The sequence below is a fragment of the Lipomyces tetrasporus genome, assembly GCF_029532465.1.
Source record: "Lipomyces tetrasporus strain NRRL Y-64009 chromosome Unknown POJ06scaffold_7, whole genome shotgun sequence".
In the NCBI taxonomy this organism is placed as follows: Eukaryota; Fungi; Ascomycota; class Lipomycetes; order Lipomycetales; family Lipomycetaceae; genus Lipomyces; species Lipomyces tetrasporus.
In genome coordinates this window covers 1,007,514-1,022,334 of record NW_026611602.1, presented here as the reverse complement: position 1 = coordinate 1,022,334, position 14,821 = coordinate 1,007,514, and the positions used below count along the sequence as shown (strand labels likewise).

At 50.4% G+C, this 14,821-nt stretch overlaps 7 protein-coding genes across 7 annotated transcripts; 3 read left to right on the top strand and 4 right to left on the bottom strand.

The window, feature by feature from the left end:
• Nucleotide 1: 1 nt before the first annotated feature.
• Nucleotides 2–1,451, bottom strand: POJ06DRAFT_134144 (nucleophile aminohydrolase). Its single transcript, XM_056184420.1, has 4 exons — nucleotides 1,185–1,451; nucleotides 1,090–1,109; nucleotides 430–1,031; nucleotides 2–373 (listed from the first exon to the last, which is right to left on the bottom strand). Exons 1-4 carry the CDS (start codon nucleotides 1,217–1,219, stop codon nucleotides 266–268), a joined length of 765 nt encoding a protein of 254 aa, XP_056042836.1. The 5' UTR covers nucleotides 1,220–1,451; the 3' UTR covers nucleotides 2–265.
• Nucleotides 1,452–1,469: 18 nt separating this feature from the next.
• POJ06DRAFT_134134 (uncharacterized protein) lies at nucleotides 1,470–3,566 on the top strand. The gene is made up of 3 exons (XM_056184418.1): nucleotides 1,470–1,806; nucleotides 1,860–3,111; nucleotides 3,162–3,566. Exons 1-3 carry the CDS (start codon nucleotides 1,582–1,584, stop codon nucleotides 3,302–3,304), a joined length of 1,620 nt encoding a protein of 539 aa, XP_056042835.1. The 5' UTR covers nucleotides 1,470–1,581; the 3' UTR covers nucleotides 3,305–3,566.
• A 325-nt stretch (nucleotides 3,567–3,891) lies between these two features.
• On the bottom strand, nucleotides 3,892–5,578 carry POJ06DRAFT_134137 (uncharacterized protein). Its single transcript, XM_056184419.1, has 2 exons — nucleotides 4,976–5,578; nucleotides 3,892–4,910 (listed from the first exon to the last, which is right to left on the bottom strand). The coding sequence occupies exons 1-2, from the start codon at nucleotides 5,451–5,453 to the stop codon at nucleotides 4,066–4,068; spliced, it is 1,323 nt and encodes a 440-aa protein (XP_056042834.1). The 5' UTR covers nucleotides 5,454–5,578; the 3' UTR covers nucleotides 3,892–4,065.
• A 607-nt stretch (nucleotides 5,579–6,185) lies between these two features.
• POJ06DRAFT_256826 (Metallo-dependent phosphatase-like protein) lies at nucleotides 6,186–7,989 on the bottom strand. Its single transcript, XM_056188070.1, has 2 exons — nucleotides 7,592–7,989; nucleotides 6,186–7,535 (listed from the first exon to the last, which is right to left on the bottom strand). Exons 1-2 carry the CDS (start codon nucleotides 7,841–7,843, stop codon nucleotides 6,297–6,299), a joined length of 1,491 nt encoding a protein of 496 aa, XP_056042833.1. The 5' UTR covers nucleotides 7,844–7,989; the 3' UTR covers nucleotides 6,186–6,296.
• Nucleotides 7,990–9,485: 1,496 nt separating this feature from the next.
• POJ06DRAFT_256823 (60Kd inner membrane protein-domain-containing protein) lies at nucleotides 9,486–11,280 on the top strand. The gene is made up of 3 exons (XM_056188069.1): nucleotides 9,486–10,789; nucleotides 10,839–10,970; nucleotides 11,027–11,280. The coding sequence occupies exons 1-3, from the start codon at nucleotides 9,758–9,760 to the stop codon at nucleotides 11,255–11,257; spliced, it is 1,395 nt and encodes a 464-aa protein (XP_056042832.1). The 5' UTR covers nucleotides 9,486–9,757; the 3' UTR covers nucleotides 11,258–11,280.
• Nucleotides 11,281–13,309, bottom strand: POJ06DRAFT_256819 (uncharacterized protein). Its single transcript, XM_056188068.1, has 5 exons — nucleotides 12,851–13,309; nucleotides 12,662–12,797; nucleotides 12,437–12,608; nucleotides 11,628–12,389; nucleotides 11,281–11,577 (listed from the first exon to the last, which is right to left on the bottom strand). The coding sequence occupies exons 1-5, from the start codon at nucleotides 13,204–13,206 to the stop codon at nucleotides 11,345–11,347; spliced, it is 1,659 nt and encodes a 552-aa protein (XP_056042831.1). The 5' UTR covers nucleotides 13,207–13,309; the 3' UTR covers nucleotides 11,281–11,344.
• A 250-nt stretch (nucleotides 13,310–13,559) lies between these two features.
• Nucleotides 13,560–13,948, top strand: POJ06DRAFT_199021 (Yos1-like protein; the record flags this gene model as incomplete). The annotated part of the gene is made up of 3 exons (XM_056185136.1): nucleotides 13,560–13,620; nucleotides 13,716–13,823; nucleotides 13,893–13,948. Coding segments are annotated over 3 exons (225 nt in total), but the record flags the coding sequence as incomplete, so codon positions are not given.
• Nucleotides 13,949–14,821: the final 873 nt, after the last annotated feature.

Genomic DNA, 14,821 nt, shown 5'->3' with positions numbered 1-14,821 from the left:
AGTTGGACTGCGTGAAAGTGGGCCCAATCCCCGATCATCTCGCTTTCGATCTATCTACGTAAAACATCACAGGTAATACATCACGACGCACAGCTACTCTACAGTATTATAATGTTTCAAGAGCCATCATTCGAAGTGAAGCCCAATATTAACTCTGCGAAGCTTATGATCGTGCATGCCGTACCATACTATTCACGGAAGCTATATACCAACATGACGCAAATCAAACGTATAATACAAGATCCACCTAAACTTCATCTAAGCATTAGTTGCTGGTCGTCTGGCCGCTCCGTGGCTTCTTCTTGGCGGCTTCCGCTTCCTTCTCGTTCTCAATGTCCTTCACATATTGTTCAATGCTATCAAATCCCAGCATCTATATAGAGTCAGAATATGGGATTATCTTCAGTAATCACTACCGGTCTAACTAACCTCCATTGGCTTTCCTGGTGCCATGATAGCGATTTCAATGTTTCGAGCACCGGTCTGCACGACCTCTAGCAGACTCTTGATAGCTAGCCTGATAGTCTCTTCCCGATCCATATCCTCCTTGTAGTTCCGCTCCAAAAACTCCCGCACGGTCTTACTACTACGTCCGATCGCGTTTGCTTTCCAAGCTGAATATATTCCGGAAGGCTCCGTCTGATACAACCGCGGCGTGTCGTCGTTAGGATCGAAGCCGATAACGAGATTCGAAATGCCAAACGGACGAACACCACCGCTCTGGGTATACCGCTGCTGCACGCCGGCGATGTATTTAGTCAGATACTCGATCGTGACCGGGTCCTCGACTGTCAACCGGTGGGACTGGGCCTCAACTCGGGCCTTGTCGACCAGCACGCGGGCGTCGGCGTTCAAACCGGCAAACGCGAGACAGATGTGGTGATCTATCAACGCAATTTTGGACGGGGTAATGCGGGTGTCTTGGAGCTTCATTGCCGTGCGCTTTTCGCAGCCGAGCACGACGATCGTCGAGCCTTTCACACCGACAGCGCAGGTGCCCCGCTTGACGGCCTCGAGGGCATACTCGACCTCTGTGAATGGTTAGTTCGCTTCGAGTTCGAGGCGATTGAACGCAAATGTATGACATACGGAAGACGTGGCCATCAGGACTAGATGGAGACTATGTTAGCCGTGCCATGAATAGTATTGTCATGATCCAGAGATCATGCCTGGAAATGACCTACCTGAAGACGGACAATGCACGATCGTATCCACTCATTATGGTCCGCTATATGGTACCTAAGTTCTAAATCGATATATAACTGAATCAAGTATCCGATACGATGCAATGGTGGCTGTATGTCTAGTCCCTCGCTCGTTGTCAGTGTCTGGTGCAGTGTCAGCAGCGGTGTCTTGCAAATAGCCGTGCACACGGTGTTGCGAGATCTTGAACCGCAACAAGCCTGTTCGTCGGATTTTGCTCGCCGCGGGGCCCTGACCGCTAAACCTTGTCTATTATTTCCGGCTCGGAACTGCAAAAATTCGTAGAAGGCGTGATTTTATTTAACATATATGTCTGCGGCCAGAAACGACCTCAATTAATATATATATATATATCGCTAGAGAACCATCCCAGTCGGCATGCGTCAGACAATCAGAACACTACGGGCGCTACACAGCGTCCACGCGACCAAGTTCGCGACGAAACCCACATCGGCGCTGATCTCTACCGCCGTCTCATGTGCTGTGGTCGCAGTTAACGCAGGCCAGCGGAGACAGTATGCTAGCGCGCCGGCTGGAACCCAGGTCGTCAAACTTACAAGCCAGATGTACCCTGATGTCGTTCGCGACGGGAGATTTGGCGAGGTGAGTCTGGTGCAATTTCGCATCGTACCCGCCGTAATAACGCTCGCGTTTAGATAAGTAGAGAAGACGTCGAATATTTCAAGTCGATTTTGTCGCCGGGTGCGGTGCTCACTGCCGCGGAGGAGGATTTGTCCGGGTACAACATCGACTCCATGCGCAAGTACCGCGGCCAGTCGCAAGTCGTTCTGAAACCGCGGTCGACCGAGGAAGTGTCGCTTATCATGAAGCGGTGCCACGAGAGAAAGCTTGCCGTCGTGCCCCAAGGAGGAAACACTGGCCTCGTGGGCGGAAGTGTGCCAGTGTTTGACGAGATTGTGATTTCGATGAGTTTGATGAATAAGATCCGCTCGTTCGACGAGGTCTCGGGCATCCTTGTTGCCGACGCCGGCTGCATTCTCGAGACCACAGATCAGTATTTGGCGGAACGAGAGTACATCTTCCCACTCGACCTCGGCGCAAAGGGATCCTGCCATATTGGTGGCAATGTCGCGACGAATGCTGGCGGTCTGCGGTTACTGCGGTACGGCAGTTTACACGGCACTGTGCTCGGTGTCGAAGCCGTGATGCCCGACGGCACAATATTCAGCGGTCTCGGAAAGCTACGGAAGGATAATACAGGATACGACATCAAGCAGCTTTTCATCGGATCAGAAGGCACGCTTGGTGTCATTACCGGCATCTCGATTCTCTGCCCGCGGCGGTCCAAAGTTGTCAACGTTGCCTTTTTCGGCCTGGAATCGTACGACAAAGTCCAGCAGGCGTTTGTTAAGGCCAAAGGCGAACTTTCTGAAATTCTGTCTGCGTTCGAATTCATGGACCGCGCGTCCCAGGATCACGTTGCTCGTTTCACCGAGCTTCGCAGGCCACTAGACGAACCGCACAATTTCTACGTCCTCGTCGAGACTTCAGGCTCGAATCTCGCACACGACGAGGAGAAGTTGCAGACATACCTCGAGGGGTTGATGGAGTCTGACGTTATTTCCGACGGCGTGCTCGCGCAGGACGAGACCCAGGCTAAAAATCTGTGGACATGGCGGGAGGGCATTCCCGAGACTTTGGGCAAGTCTGGCGGCGTGTATAAATACGACGTGAGCATTCCGCTTGACGAGCTGTACAAATTGGTAGAAGACACGCGTGTTCGCATTCAGGAATTCGGACTCGACATCGGCACTGACGACTCCAATGTCGTTAATGTTGTTGGATACGGACACTTGGGCGACGGAAACCTGCATCTTAATGTCGCAGTCAAACAGTATGACAAGAAGATCGAACATATTCTGGAGCCATGGGTATACGAATGGATCGGTAAGTCAATGCAAACTCCGCTACCACTAATCAATGTTAACAGTAGACAGAAAAACGCCAGGGCTCGGTCTCTGCCGAACACGGTCTCGGTTTCGCGAAGAAGCCGTATCTCCAGTATTCCAAGGACCAAAGTGTGATCCAATTAATGCGACAAGTCAAGAAAGTTTACGATCCGGTGAGTTCCAAGTTTTAGCTAGATCCCACTTGTTTTTCTGGTTGCGGATGTCCGTTGTCGCCTGTGGATCGGAGATTAAGGGGACCGGCAATTATTTTCCACGATTATTTTCTACGAGCTGAGGAAGAGATGAATTTCGCCGGGTACTCGTTTATGTCTTGTGACCCCTGCAGGCGGACGACGAACAAAGTGCGCGAATGGCGGAAATGAAGGGGCATTCGCATAACCGAGCCGCAACTGGAGATACATGGGCTGATCATTTTCAAAGGCCACAATACGCTAACGTGATTGTATTAGAACGGAATCATGAATCCTTACAAGTACATTTAATTGGACCTAGACCCACTCTCGGACTGTGGAATTATGAGTCTGATGGGATAATAAAGTTGCAATTTTGGCCATTTGTATTAAAGAACAACAAAAAAACTTGAATGAATAAAATAGAAATGCATTCACTACGGAAAGTGAAGGAATGGCAGACTAATAGTACACTGTGTCTCAAGTGATCAAGAATAGGAAAAAGTCATTCTAATCAAAACTCGTGCAATATCCAAATCACGACATCAAAACATCATTGGCTCAAATCTGAGTGAGACATGATTCGATACATCTCCGACATCATTACAAGGTTCGGATTGTCAAGAATCCGAACTTAATATAGCAAAAGACAAAATGCAAAGGCAAAAAAAGAATCCCTACAATACAAGTTTTAGTAACCCCATAGCGCGCAAAATTGCTCTAATGGTACAAATTAATACACAAATAGCCAAAATATACGATTAAAACAAATCCACAAATCCGAACACGCCGGGCGACTTCAACTCGTCACGTCTACGCAAGACAGCCGTCGGAGAAGGCGCAGTAGTCGCGACAATGGCGGTTGTCTCCGTGACGGTCGTGACAATGCCGTCAATAGTGTATGTGCCTGGAGTGCACGAGACGGTAGTATACACGGTCTCGTCGACAGTGGCTGTTACGATCATCAGCGGCATGTCGTCGGTGGGGCTTACGGTAACATAGGAAGTGGCAACAGCGGGGTCGATGGAAGTCGGCCAGGGAACAGTGATGATGGTCTGCGTAGAGCAAGGCACGACGATTGTCTCTTCGACAGTTACGGCGGTAGTCAGCTCGCCGATTGTGTGCGTGCCAGGCGTGCAGGTCGTTGTCGTGTAGACTGTAGAGTAGACGGGCGTGACTGTGACGAAGACCGTGACTGTCGAGAAGAACGTTGACGTAGAGTCGACCTCTGTGGACGACGTAGTCGGAGTCGAGGTCCAGGTCGAGGTCGAGGTCGAGGTCGGCGAAGAGATCGTGGTCGAGGTCGGGGTCGAGATCGAGGTCGTGGATGTTGTCGTCGACGCCGTAGTTGCCGGAGGAGTAATGATCAAAGTTGTTTGGACTAACGATGTTGTTGTCGACGTCTGGATAGCGGTAACGGTCGTTGTCGATGTGACGTCTTCATCGGACGACGACGATGGCGATGATGTCGATGTCGAGCTATTTGCAGGCCATGACGGGTAGACGGTGACGTAGACGTACTGGACGTCTGTGGAAGTGTAACTGACAGAAGAAATGGACTCGACAGACGCGGTCGGCGACGTGGTCATCGACGATGTCGTGGGCACTGGGAAGATTGTCAGTCAGGATCGCCATAGAGCAGAAGACAGCAACAGACCATAATCGACCAACCAGCTCGTGACGTAGGTGTAGCATTCGCAATTGCCCGCACTGGGTTCGGCCAGTGCCTCAGGAACAGCGACTGGCGCGCGACGGTGCCGGTGGTGGATGTGGGGCTTTGCTGCAACGACGGAAAGGGCAGCCGCGGCAAGAGCGAGGCAGCGGGCAAACAGCATTGCGCCGGATTAGAGAAAGGAGCGGACGTCGAATAAGCACGACAAGGACGTAGAAACGAGCGACAGGGCCTTACGCGGAAAGAGTGCACGCGTGAAAGCTGTGACGCGGCGCGTCGAGACCGGGTGGGCGGGGTTGGCCGTTGGATCGGTTTGTCGAGCCTTGACAGAAGAGAAGAGAAAAAAGGGCGGAAGTCACGAAGGGGCGAGGCGAGCTGGCGTAGTGTTCTTAGTTGTTGTGGTGTTGTCTGTCGTCCTATTGGCGACGCGTCTCGTGGCTTTGTCAGGGTCCGTGGCTGGCCACCGCTCTCGCGCATTAGCGGCAGAACCGCAACGCGTGCCTCACGCGTGCCTCACGCGTCTGGTCGCACGACTGGACTATCGCTTGCTGCAACAAGGCGGCTTCTCTGCATTACTACAAAACCAATAGCAAAAGTGTCGATTGTGTATAGTTGTCAATCCAAATGGCAGGTGCCAAATCCGCGGAGACGTGTCCATGGGAGTGGGCAGTGTCTCATGCGCCGTCGACGTCACTCAACAAACCGGACCCTGTATCAACCACCGAGAATGGATCAAAAGCTATCACCAAATCGCTGTACGAGCAAGTGACAGGGTCCAAACCTGCTTTCACTACCCTAATTATTTGAGTACAATGTGATACGTTTTGGTCTGAACAATGCGCCTGCGACATTACAAAGAAGTCATGAATACTGGACTTATACGACCTCTTGGATTGGCTCATCATGGTCTATTAATGTTCAACGAATGACGAAGAGCGTTTGCGACATATTGATCTCGTGTTAAGTGGTTTGCAAGAAAATTACCTTTGCAAGTGTGAATTGTTCAAGTCAAAGATTGAATATCTAGGCTATATCATTCGACCACCACAACCACGATTGACCGGTGCGATCAGGAACTTTCCACTGCCTGACAGCAGCGAGTATTTAGACGAGATGAGTGCGGTGGCTAATTAGGCCGACGCAGTTTGTGCACAGGCCACATTCCAGTCGCCTAATAATTCGCTCAAACATCATGTCATTATTGTTCATTTCTCTGCTTGGCCCGCATTCGGTTTAACCTTCTATATTACGGGTACGGGTTCTATTATCAAATTTTATCGTACATGCCTGTATAATATACAATAGCAACAATAATATATCTCACACCACGGGCCGGAATAGGAGCCACAAGTAAACACCGCCTACTACGGCTCCGACCCGCACCATGCGCTCCATGAACTCCCGCTTCAGAGTGCTGGGCCGGCCCATCGCCCACAGCACCCACTTGTTCCGCTTGAGTCTCTGTCCATACGCCAGCGCGACCTTAAAGGCCATTGGATATGTACGGTAGACCCTGTCGGCCTTGTCCTTGTCGCTACCAAGATAATCCAGTCCCGGCTTACCATACTTCTTGTTCACCCGCCATGACCGTGCCGCCCCTACTAGCATGAGCGCGACTGTCAGCACGAGGACTTTAAAATATTGCCTGAAAATATCAAACTGCGACGGTAACATGCACAGTTTCGTCTGGAAAGTAGCCTGCCCCGACTTTTCACTCTCGCCCGGATTCCATAGCGACACCATCTCAAACGCTGGGTACGAAACCCCCATCGCGATCGAGAACGTCTTGACAGTGAACTCCACCGTTGCGCGCGTGCCGTCGCTGTATGAATGAATGTGCCGGCACGCATCATGGTCGTCACCCGAGAATATCGCGACCGGGTGCAGCTTCTCGAGAATCTCGAGCGACAAGTCTGGGTTCAGTGCAGTTTGGTACTGGTACCCGCGAGAGATCGGAAGCGACGGCTTGCCTTCGCGCTTAGGCCCGCAGGCCGTATCTGGCGGTCTGTAAAACGGGATGTGCGACAGCACTATTCGCGGCAACGTACTCTCGCCACCGCGCTTCACGAGCGCATCAAAGAATGCGCGTGGTGGGCCGTATATTTCTTCGTTGTTGGTATTCATCATGCTGTCAGTGTCCAGGATCACCACACTGTGGTTCCCGATTTCGATCTCGCGGTTCGGCTCCCCAAAGTATGCTGTGAACCGTCGGAGCGCGTCAACCACGATATCGTCGCCGAGGCCAATGTCGTGGTTGCCAGCGACTTCGCAGAGCGTCAGTTTGCCGCTGTGAATTGGGAATACCCTCAGGAATCGTTTGTACTCTGCGACCCACTCCTCTTGCCCCCATCTTCTGCCGCCGTCAAATAGGTCTCCGAGAAAAATTGTCGCATCCGATGAGAGAACTGTCTCAACGTATTGCCATGCGCGGTGCATGTACGTATCCACGTAGAATTCCGTCAGTCCAAGGAAAAGAGAATTCCGGCCCGGATACGTATTATCGTCAACCAACTGTGGATCTGCAATAAGCACCATTCGTTCTGGCGTCGCTCCTTCCGGCTATACACCAATTAGCATGTCCGACCCAATTTCAGATCCAAATGAACAAAACATACCCAATGTTCCCAGGTCTCCCACTGACATGACCGGATCGCGCGTTCAAAGACCTGTCGCTCGCCCCACACCAACACATAAACCCACAGCAGTCGCACGATATTCACGAGCGTAAATAGCTTCTTGAATATATGCCCTAGATTAATATTCCCAATTCGTACCAAGGGAATCTGGAACTGCGGCCCACGACGATTGGCCCGTGGCCGCGAGGCGTGGTAAAGATTCGGCGGGTAGGATGCCTCGTACGTAGGCATTTATGTCCCTCAGCCGGTGGCTTATCGAATACCAAAAGGACCGTGCAGAGTAAGCTGAATCTGCGGCGCACCGATATATTGCAAATAATTAGTCTATAGGAATATGTCGAGCTAGATTTATTCGATACGCGGTGCTAGAAGTCGCTGGGGGCCTGAATTAGCGAAATCCCGCCCAGGGGCACGCTAGCTCACGAGATCACAAAACTGCCGAGCTCTCACACTGTCCCGTGGATAAATTATAGCTCACGGGTCCCTATCCACGCCATTCCTACTCTTTTCACTCCAGCTCTTACTTTTCTCGCAGCTGTCCATTTTATTCAAGTTTACAATAACATATTTTACCTTTTTGCGACGCTGGACTTGGTTATTGCTCGGTGCAGCTGTTTGGAACCTCATTTAAGTTTTGGTGACGTCAGCCGGCGGACCCTGACATAACACCAAGCGTGATATGGAGCCTAATCGCTAGATCTAGATTAGCTTGAACTGTATTCCTGGCCCATCGATCAACCAGACAGACTTATTACTTTGCTCGAACTCAGCAGAGGTGAGCTGGACTGTCTCGACTCGCTGGATTTAGACTTCTGATGAGGAGCGTAAATTCCAGCTAGCAACACTCTGCTTATGGCTCATGGCGGTTGTAATTATCGTTAGGTCTACTCATAATTATGGCCCGCCCAGCTCATTAAGCACACAGCAATCGGACTTAAAGTGGATTTGAAATTGCATTAGATGTAACATCAAAGCTATCTTGGTGTGGCATGTGTGAGGCCGCTCAATTTCATAGACAATGCTTCGAACATATGGATACAATCATAGCTTCGGTACGACTGATTTTGCCAAAGTAGACAAAGCAGAATACTGTAACATACACAAGGCAAGTGGATACGTCTTCTCGAGTTTGTTCATTCTCTGCCGACGAAACCTTAACTGACTATGTCTTAACTTACTCGAGTTTTGCTCAATTTTCTGCGACGAAACCTCTCATAGTTTCCTCTTACTTAGAACAGCTGTAATCGCGTAATATGACGAGTCCGTTGCCAATGCAAACGTTTGTCATGATGCGGAGTTCCGTACTGTCGCTTGGGCGACAACCTCTTACATTTCCACTTTACCTAAAGGTTGCTGTATTTAGCACAAGAAACTTGCAACAAAAAAGTGCTATGCACGGAGCATTTGCATAACTGTAGCAGTCCATATGCCGAAGACTCGCGTACAATCGCACCAAGTCATGCTCTTGAATGCATAGACAGGGAGAAGCTCGAAGCATAATAGGCCACTTCGGCAGCTCAATCCGATTGTCAGTCCCCGTTCGACATTCTAGACGCGAATAGATAGAATGGAAAGAACTGTATCTCGCATATGCCGTACAATCCGTACCAGTTCAATCATGGAAGCCGGGGAAGTATTGCCTTTGAGCTGCACGGACATGGTAAGTCATGAGAATCGGACAAGTAAATTAACCTGAAGCGAGCGCAATGTACACGGCCATCCGCTCATCCCTTGCCTATCGAAGACTACTTCAGTGCTAAAAAGTAAATGCTATTGCATGCTCAAACGCAATGTTCGCAGGCTAACCGCGAGAAATTCAAGAATCGACCAGATGAACTTTGGTCGGAGTCTCCCGACTTGAGGGGGATCCCGTCCGATGGAATAAAGTTTGAATACCTCGTTGATGGCAGTGGTGCAGCTGCCACCACCACCCAGCCGCACGAAAATTAGTGGGTGCGTTCGTTTGTACTTAACCAACGTTTTCGCAATCGAACGAGTCGAACACGGCAGCTAGCACCACAGGACGAATTCCAGTTGTCTGCTGATAACTCCTGATTAAAGCTACATATCATTCCAATCTATTGAATTTCGCTAGCGACGAACGAAGGCAGCCCATAGATCGGGGCCGTGAGCACATTAATCGCAATGGCATCGGCGATACGGACGTTGCGGTTGCAGACTGGGTTTGCTCGGAAACTCTCACCGGCAGCCATTCCACGATGCGAATCCTCACAAGCACTTTGGTGCCAGCGGATACCTTCGCGAACGCACATCTCCATCATTTCCCACAGACCAGCCACGCCTCGACAAACTAGTCCGATACTCGGGTTACTAAAGCCGCAATGTTCGGCATTTTCAACAACCACGCCTACTCGGGCGGCAGACACCAATCCAGATTTGGCATCCGCCGTGCTCAACTCGGCATCTGGACCTGCCACGGGAGGAATATCTCCCTCCGGGACTTCATCGTGGGTCGACTTTGTCTTCGACTGGGACTGGCTTCTCAAGTTCGCACAATCATGTGTGGACGCCTACGTCTGGTTTCTCGACAAAACGGTCATCATCGGCGAAATCTCGTTCCAAGTATTCTCGGCCGTGCACGACATCACGGGATTGACATGGGGCTGGGTCATCCCGATCACCTGCATTCTCTTACGCGTCACGCTCACGTTACCTGTGGCGCTTTGGAGCAGAAAAAATGCACAGAGGATGAATGATATCGGCGGATTAGTCCAAGCTATTGGCACACAAATTCGCAACGGCATGACAAAGGGCAGACTGAAAATCCTTCCTGCTGGCTTTGACCACAACGCGCTGCCCACGCCGTCCTCCACGAAGGAGGAAGTTGCTCAAATTTTCAACCTTGTCGAGACGCCCCAAGAGTGCGTGCAAACAATTAAGCAGTTTGCCAAGTCGAACTACAAACTCACGCAGAACCAGTTCCATGTGAGCATATGGCGGACGTTCGCGGTCGCGTTCGTGCAGTCGTTTATTTTGTTTTTCGGAAGCCGTGGGGTTGCGCGGTATTCTCGCGTGCGGACGGACGATACATCGGTCCTGACAGAGGGGACGTTTTACCATACACAGGGAATGTTGTGGTTTACGGACTTGGATACAGTGGATCCGTATTTGATATTGCCAGTCGCCTTCACTGCGTTGACTTTCTTCAATATCGAGGTATGCGCTTTACTTTTGAACAAAATTGGACTAGCCTGATCGCGAGTAGGGATACGTACGGGAGGGAGATAAAGTGCGTGAGTTTAGACGCGCACGCCAGGGCGCACTCTCGCGCGTCTTCGGCGCAGTCGCACGATTAGGCGGTCTATTTATTGTCAGTTTGTCCTTCCTTTATCCATCGGTATGTCTTCACATTATCCTGACATAATGCCTGCAAATCCCCTAACGTCAACTTAGTCGTACACGATCTACTGGCTGACCTCTGCGCTCTACTCGATGGTGCAGAACGCGTTCATGAGGCGGTATCACAAATTCATTCCTGACAACAGCTTGGCAACGCCGATGAAAATGCCAGCTAATCCGGTTCGGATTACTGCGACTTTGGACGAACGGAGTATGAAGCGGTTAATCGCGCAGACAATGCATGCGCCAGGAGTCCAAGCCGAGCCAATTGGAATTACCAAATAAACTTCTTTGTATATACGTGCATTGGTTATGTTGTATATAGTACATGTCATATGATGTTTTGTACAGTAATATACACGTGCCGCATATTCACGAAGGCAACCCTCGCGAGATGCGATCTACGCGACAGAATTCCTCTAACATTAGCAGTACTCGAAGTCGTTCTAGCCACGCTCTGTCGAAATTTTCCACAGAAAACCGCGCAGCGGACTGTTGAGCTCTGGCACGGTACTCGATTTGCTCGTCAGGCGACATTGAGAAGACTTTGGCTAGTGCTCCCGCCAGCGTTGTTTCTCTGCTCGGATTGGTCGAGAAGTACAAGCCTGGTGAATTAGCCTGGGACGACAGACGTACTGCTTGGGCCGATACATACCTGTCGGTTTGCCCTCGAACGGCACGACGATATCCATCATCGGGCCCCCACTCTCATGCACCACCGAAATCAGGCCGGCAGCCGTATACTCCACAACCCCGATGCCAAAATGTTCATTCCACATTGCATTGACGCCAACACTGGCCGTCCGCAGATAATTCTTGACATCGTCCCACTTCGCCTCCAGCACAAAGTGCACGTCGTCGTTAATGCCAAGCTCACGGGCGAGCAGTCGCAACTCGTACACGCGCTTCCTGTCGCGATCGTCCCGGACTGAGCCGATGAGTACAAGCTGCGTATGGGGAGGCGCGGCGTCAGACTTTACAAATTTTGCGAACTCCCCGAGAATGATTTCATGTCGTTTTTCCTGACGAAACTGCGCGATTGAAAGAACGATGGGTTGTCGGGGCTTGGTGATGTCGAATTTCTGTAAGTCTGCTGTCCCGCAGGGCGGATAGAGGATCTTGAACTCCAGCTTCTTGGATCTATCCAACGCGAGGCCAACGAGGTGGTTGAGCCACCAGACAGACTTGATGTGGTTGAACGTCCAAGTGCCGTTCGTCACCACTACGTCGGCAAATGCGCCAGCAAATGCATACATGAGCGCAAAAATGCGCCAGTAAATGTACTTGGGGAGTTGGGTGGTCAGAGAGAGTGTCGAAAACATGTCGGTTGAGATCATGGGGTAGTGAACGTATGCCGCGACTGGAATGTTGAGGAGGAGGGATACCAGCGGGTATGTGAATGCGTAGCCCATTGTGTCTGTTGCGTCAGCGTATAGCCTACATTACGTGACTGAAGTTGCTTACCGACAAACACATCCGGGACGAGTTTGCTGATCGCTTCGTAGCCAAGTGGGATCGAACCCAGCGCCTGGCCGAGCAACGTGACCCGCGGCCACGTCGACGCGGCAACGAGCCGTCGTTTGAGCAAATACACAATGAATATTCTGTCTTCATCAAGATCTATCTCGAACCGCGTCTATTGTAATGTGAGTCGTCGTACATAAATCGGGCAAGGCCGGATAGACCCACCTTGACTTTCTCAATGATCTCTGCTTTATGCACGTCCGTGTCTCCGGTATAAATCGCACAAACAACCCTCTTGTGTTCTTTCAACGTCGCATGGACTGCACCCCATAGAACGCGTTCACCACCTCCTCCGGCGTTGCTACAATTCAGTGAGAATAAATCATTGCAGATCAGCATGCATCTCTCACATACCAGTATGGATGAAAGAATCCCACAATAACGGGCCGACTCTCATTCTTCTTGCCTTCAGTCTCAGAGGTGTCCGGTTCAACCTCAGCAGCCTTGAAATTCTCAAATATGCTGTGTCGAACGCCTTCCGACTTTCGCCGCAGACGAGATCCAACGATCGCGGCGACGATCTTGACACTGAGGTACACGCCGAGGACAGCTAACGTTGAAACAATGAAAAACAGACACAAGTAGACTGCGACTCGGTGCGAGAGAGATGCGCGAGGGTCAGGCTTGAACGTGCGCCACAGGAGTGTTGCCATTGGCGTCCGGGATTTGGCGAGAGAAGGAGAAGGATTCGGGGACGATGGTCCTTTCATTTAAATTTGTTGTTTGCTGTAGGATTATGTTGATATCGTAGATGTCAAAATCATATGTGCTGATGGTATATAATTCTCTCCGTGTTTATTGCCCAAAGTGCGCGATGATGATCTTGTAACGTGTCGTCATGCTCACGGGTTCAACGCGCGGCTCAATCTCATCGGGGACCTGGATGCATCGCGGTTTTGCCATTTCTTGGAACACCAAATAACTCTACCATCGCCACAGAGCAGGCTCTTCAAGTCATCAATCAATTCGCTGGCGCAATGTTCTGGTTCGGGCGATTGTTCTACGGTGAGGTTTATGTTAGGACAGGGTTTGCGTTGCGGTGGACTGGTATTGACTGGATTTAGTTGTTCTACTACTGATTAATTCTATCGCCGTCCTCAGCGAAGATCGGTTCCTGGCGCGAAGTATGTAGTTTTGCTTTTTACACGCATCCACATAATATGAATGCCCGTGATGTTTGTGCTGGGAGTGAGTTTGAGAGACTAATGGTGTTGGATAGTCGGCTGGTCGTCAGTTACGGTTGACAACGGCTTCGGGGTGGCGGATTCTATGAGCATCAAGAATAGAATGATCAATCTGATATCTGCCGTGCGGACATTGATGAGAAGTATGCTCTCCATTTCGTGCAAGAAGCTGGGAGCCGGTGAAATGGTTGTTGGCACTAACTGGTATTTAGTACCACTGATTGGAATAAATACGATAGTGATTGTGTATGAAGTGATCTTGGGTTGAGGCGACTTTCAGACCGCGATAGCAGAAGGGTAAGAGACGTGCCAGGAGAGGCACGGTATAAATGTCTGGCACATGATCGGCCCAGCAATTTCAGCAGGGGAAGACTTGCTGAAAAATCCTACGCATTAGACCGCAATGAGGGCATCATGACACGGTGAAGGGGATGTGTATTATAATATGATTAATCGTGATGTTGCGGACTGTAATATATATTAGGGTACACATTTATTTCCACAGCTAATATTAAATACTAAAGATATGAAGTGCGTGACTTTACGAATGTTCCCCATCAATTGATGTGTCAGCTGCACAATCCAGCGAACTGTGAGCGGTTTACACGGACCAACCCTGAGCACTCCTTCACGATTTTGGGTGGGGCATCGAGGAACAAACACGACAGGCGACGATCGCAGACGGCGGTTAACGTGCAGCTGTTGCGTCACGGGTCCTGAGTTTACAGTGTGTTATATAGATGCCGTAACTTACTTACCAGGCAGCGCAACCAGCCGCCGCGAGGTCTGCGGGATCGCCGGCTGTGGGATAATAATTAATAATAATAATAATAATAATAATAGTTAATAAGCCCAACAAACAAGGCGCACGCGACACCGTCCCAGTGATCAAACCATAATAATGACGAATTGTTTTAGACATGGTCGCCGGTAATTACCCCCAAATGCTATTATCACCGGCCTTGCGCCGAGTTGGCCAATCTATGCTTTTGGCAAGAGGACTCTTTCTTGTTCTTGCCCTGTTCGCTTCGTCTCTTTTCACTGCACACCCGCTCCAAATGGGCCATCACGAGATAACCACCTCGTAATAAGCACGTGGACGTACGTTCGAGATTGGCACCAGAGCGCCGCATCCCCGCAC

Coding starts and splice junctions, on each gene's coding strand:
- POJ06DRAFT_256819 (XM_056188068.1), bottom strand. CDS start 13,206: ATGAAAGGACCATCGTCCCCGAATCCTTCTCCTTCTCTCGCCAAATCC. Junction 12,798..12,850: donor GGATTCTTTCATCCATACTG/GTATGTGAGAGA, acceptor ACTGAATTGTAG/CAACGCCGGAGGAGGTGGTG. Junction 12,390..12,436: donor CGTCCCGGATGTGTTTGTCG/GTAAGCAACTTC, acceptor CTGACGCAACAG/ACACAATGGGCTACGCATTC.
- POJ06DRAFT_256823 (XM_056188069.1), top strand. CDS start 9,758: ATGGCATCGGCGATACGGACGTTGCGGTTGCAGACTGGGTTTGCTCGG. Junction 10,790..10,838: donor TGACTTTCTTCAATATCGAG/GTATGCGCTTTA, acceptor GATCGCGAGTAG/GGATACGTACGGGAGGGAGA. Junction 10,971..11,026: donor TGTCCTTCCTTTATCCATCG/GTATGTCTTCAC, acceptor ACGTCAACTTAG/TCGTACACGATCTACTGGCT.
- POJ06DRAFT_134134 (XM_056184418.1), top strand. CDS start 1,582: ATGCGTCAGACAATCAGAACACTACGGGCGCTACACAGCGTCCACGCG. Junction 1,807..1,859: donor GCGACGGGAGATTTGGCGAG/GTGAGTCTGGTG, acceptor GCTCGCGTTTAG/ATAAGTAGAGAAGACGTCGA. Junction 3,112..3,161: donor ATGGGTATACGAATGGATCG/GTAAGTCAATGC, acceptor AACAGTAGACAG/AAAAACGCCAGGGCTCGGTC.
- POJ06DRAFT_134137 (XM_056184419.1), bottom strand. CDS start 5,453: ATGCGCGAGAGCGGTGGCCAGCCACGGACCCTGACAAAGCCACGAGAC. Junction 4,911..4,975: donor TACACCTACGTCACGAGCTG/GTTGGTCGATTA, acceptor CAATCTTCCCAG/TGCCCACGACATCGTCGATG.
- POJ06DRAFT_134144 (XM_056184420.1), bottom strand. CDS start 1,219: ATGAGTGGATACGATCGTGCATTGTCCGTCTTCAG. Junction 1,032..1,089: donor TCCTGATGGCCACGTCTTCC/GTATGTCATACA, acceptor AACCATTCACAG/AGGTCGAGTATGCCCTCGAG. Junction 374..429: donor CACCAGGAAAGCCAATGGAG/GTTAGTTAGACC, acceptor GACTCTATATAG/ATGCTGGGATTTGATAGCAT.
- POJ06DRAFT_256826 (XM_056188070.1), bottom strand. CDS start 7,843: ATGCCTACGTACGAGGCATCCTACCCGCCGAATCTTTACCACGCCTCG. Junction 7,536..7,591: donor GGGAGACCTGGGAACATTGG/GTATGTTTTGTT, acceptor ATTGGTGTATAG/CCGGAAGGAGCGACGCCAGA.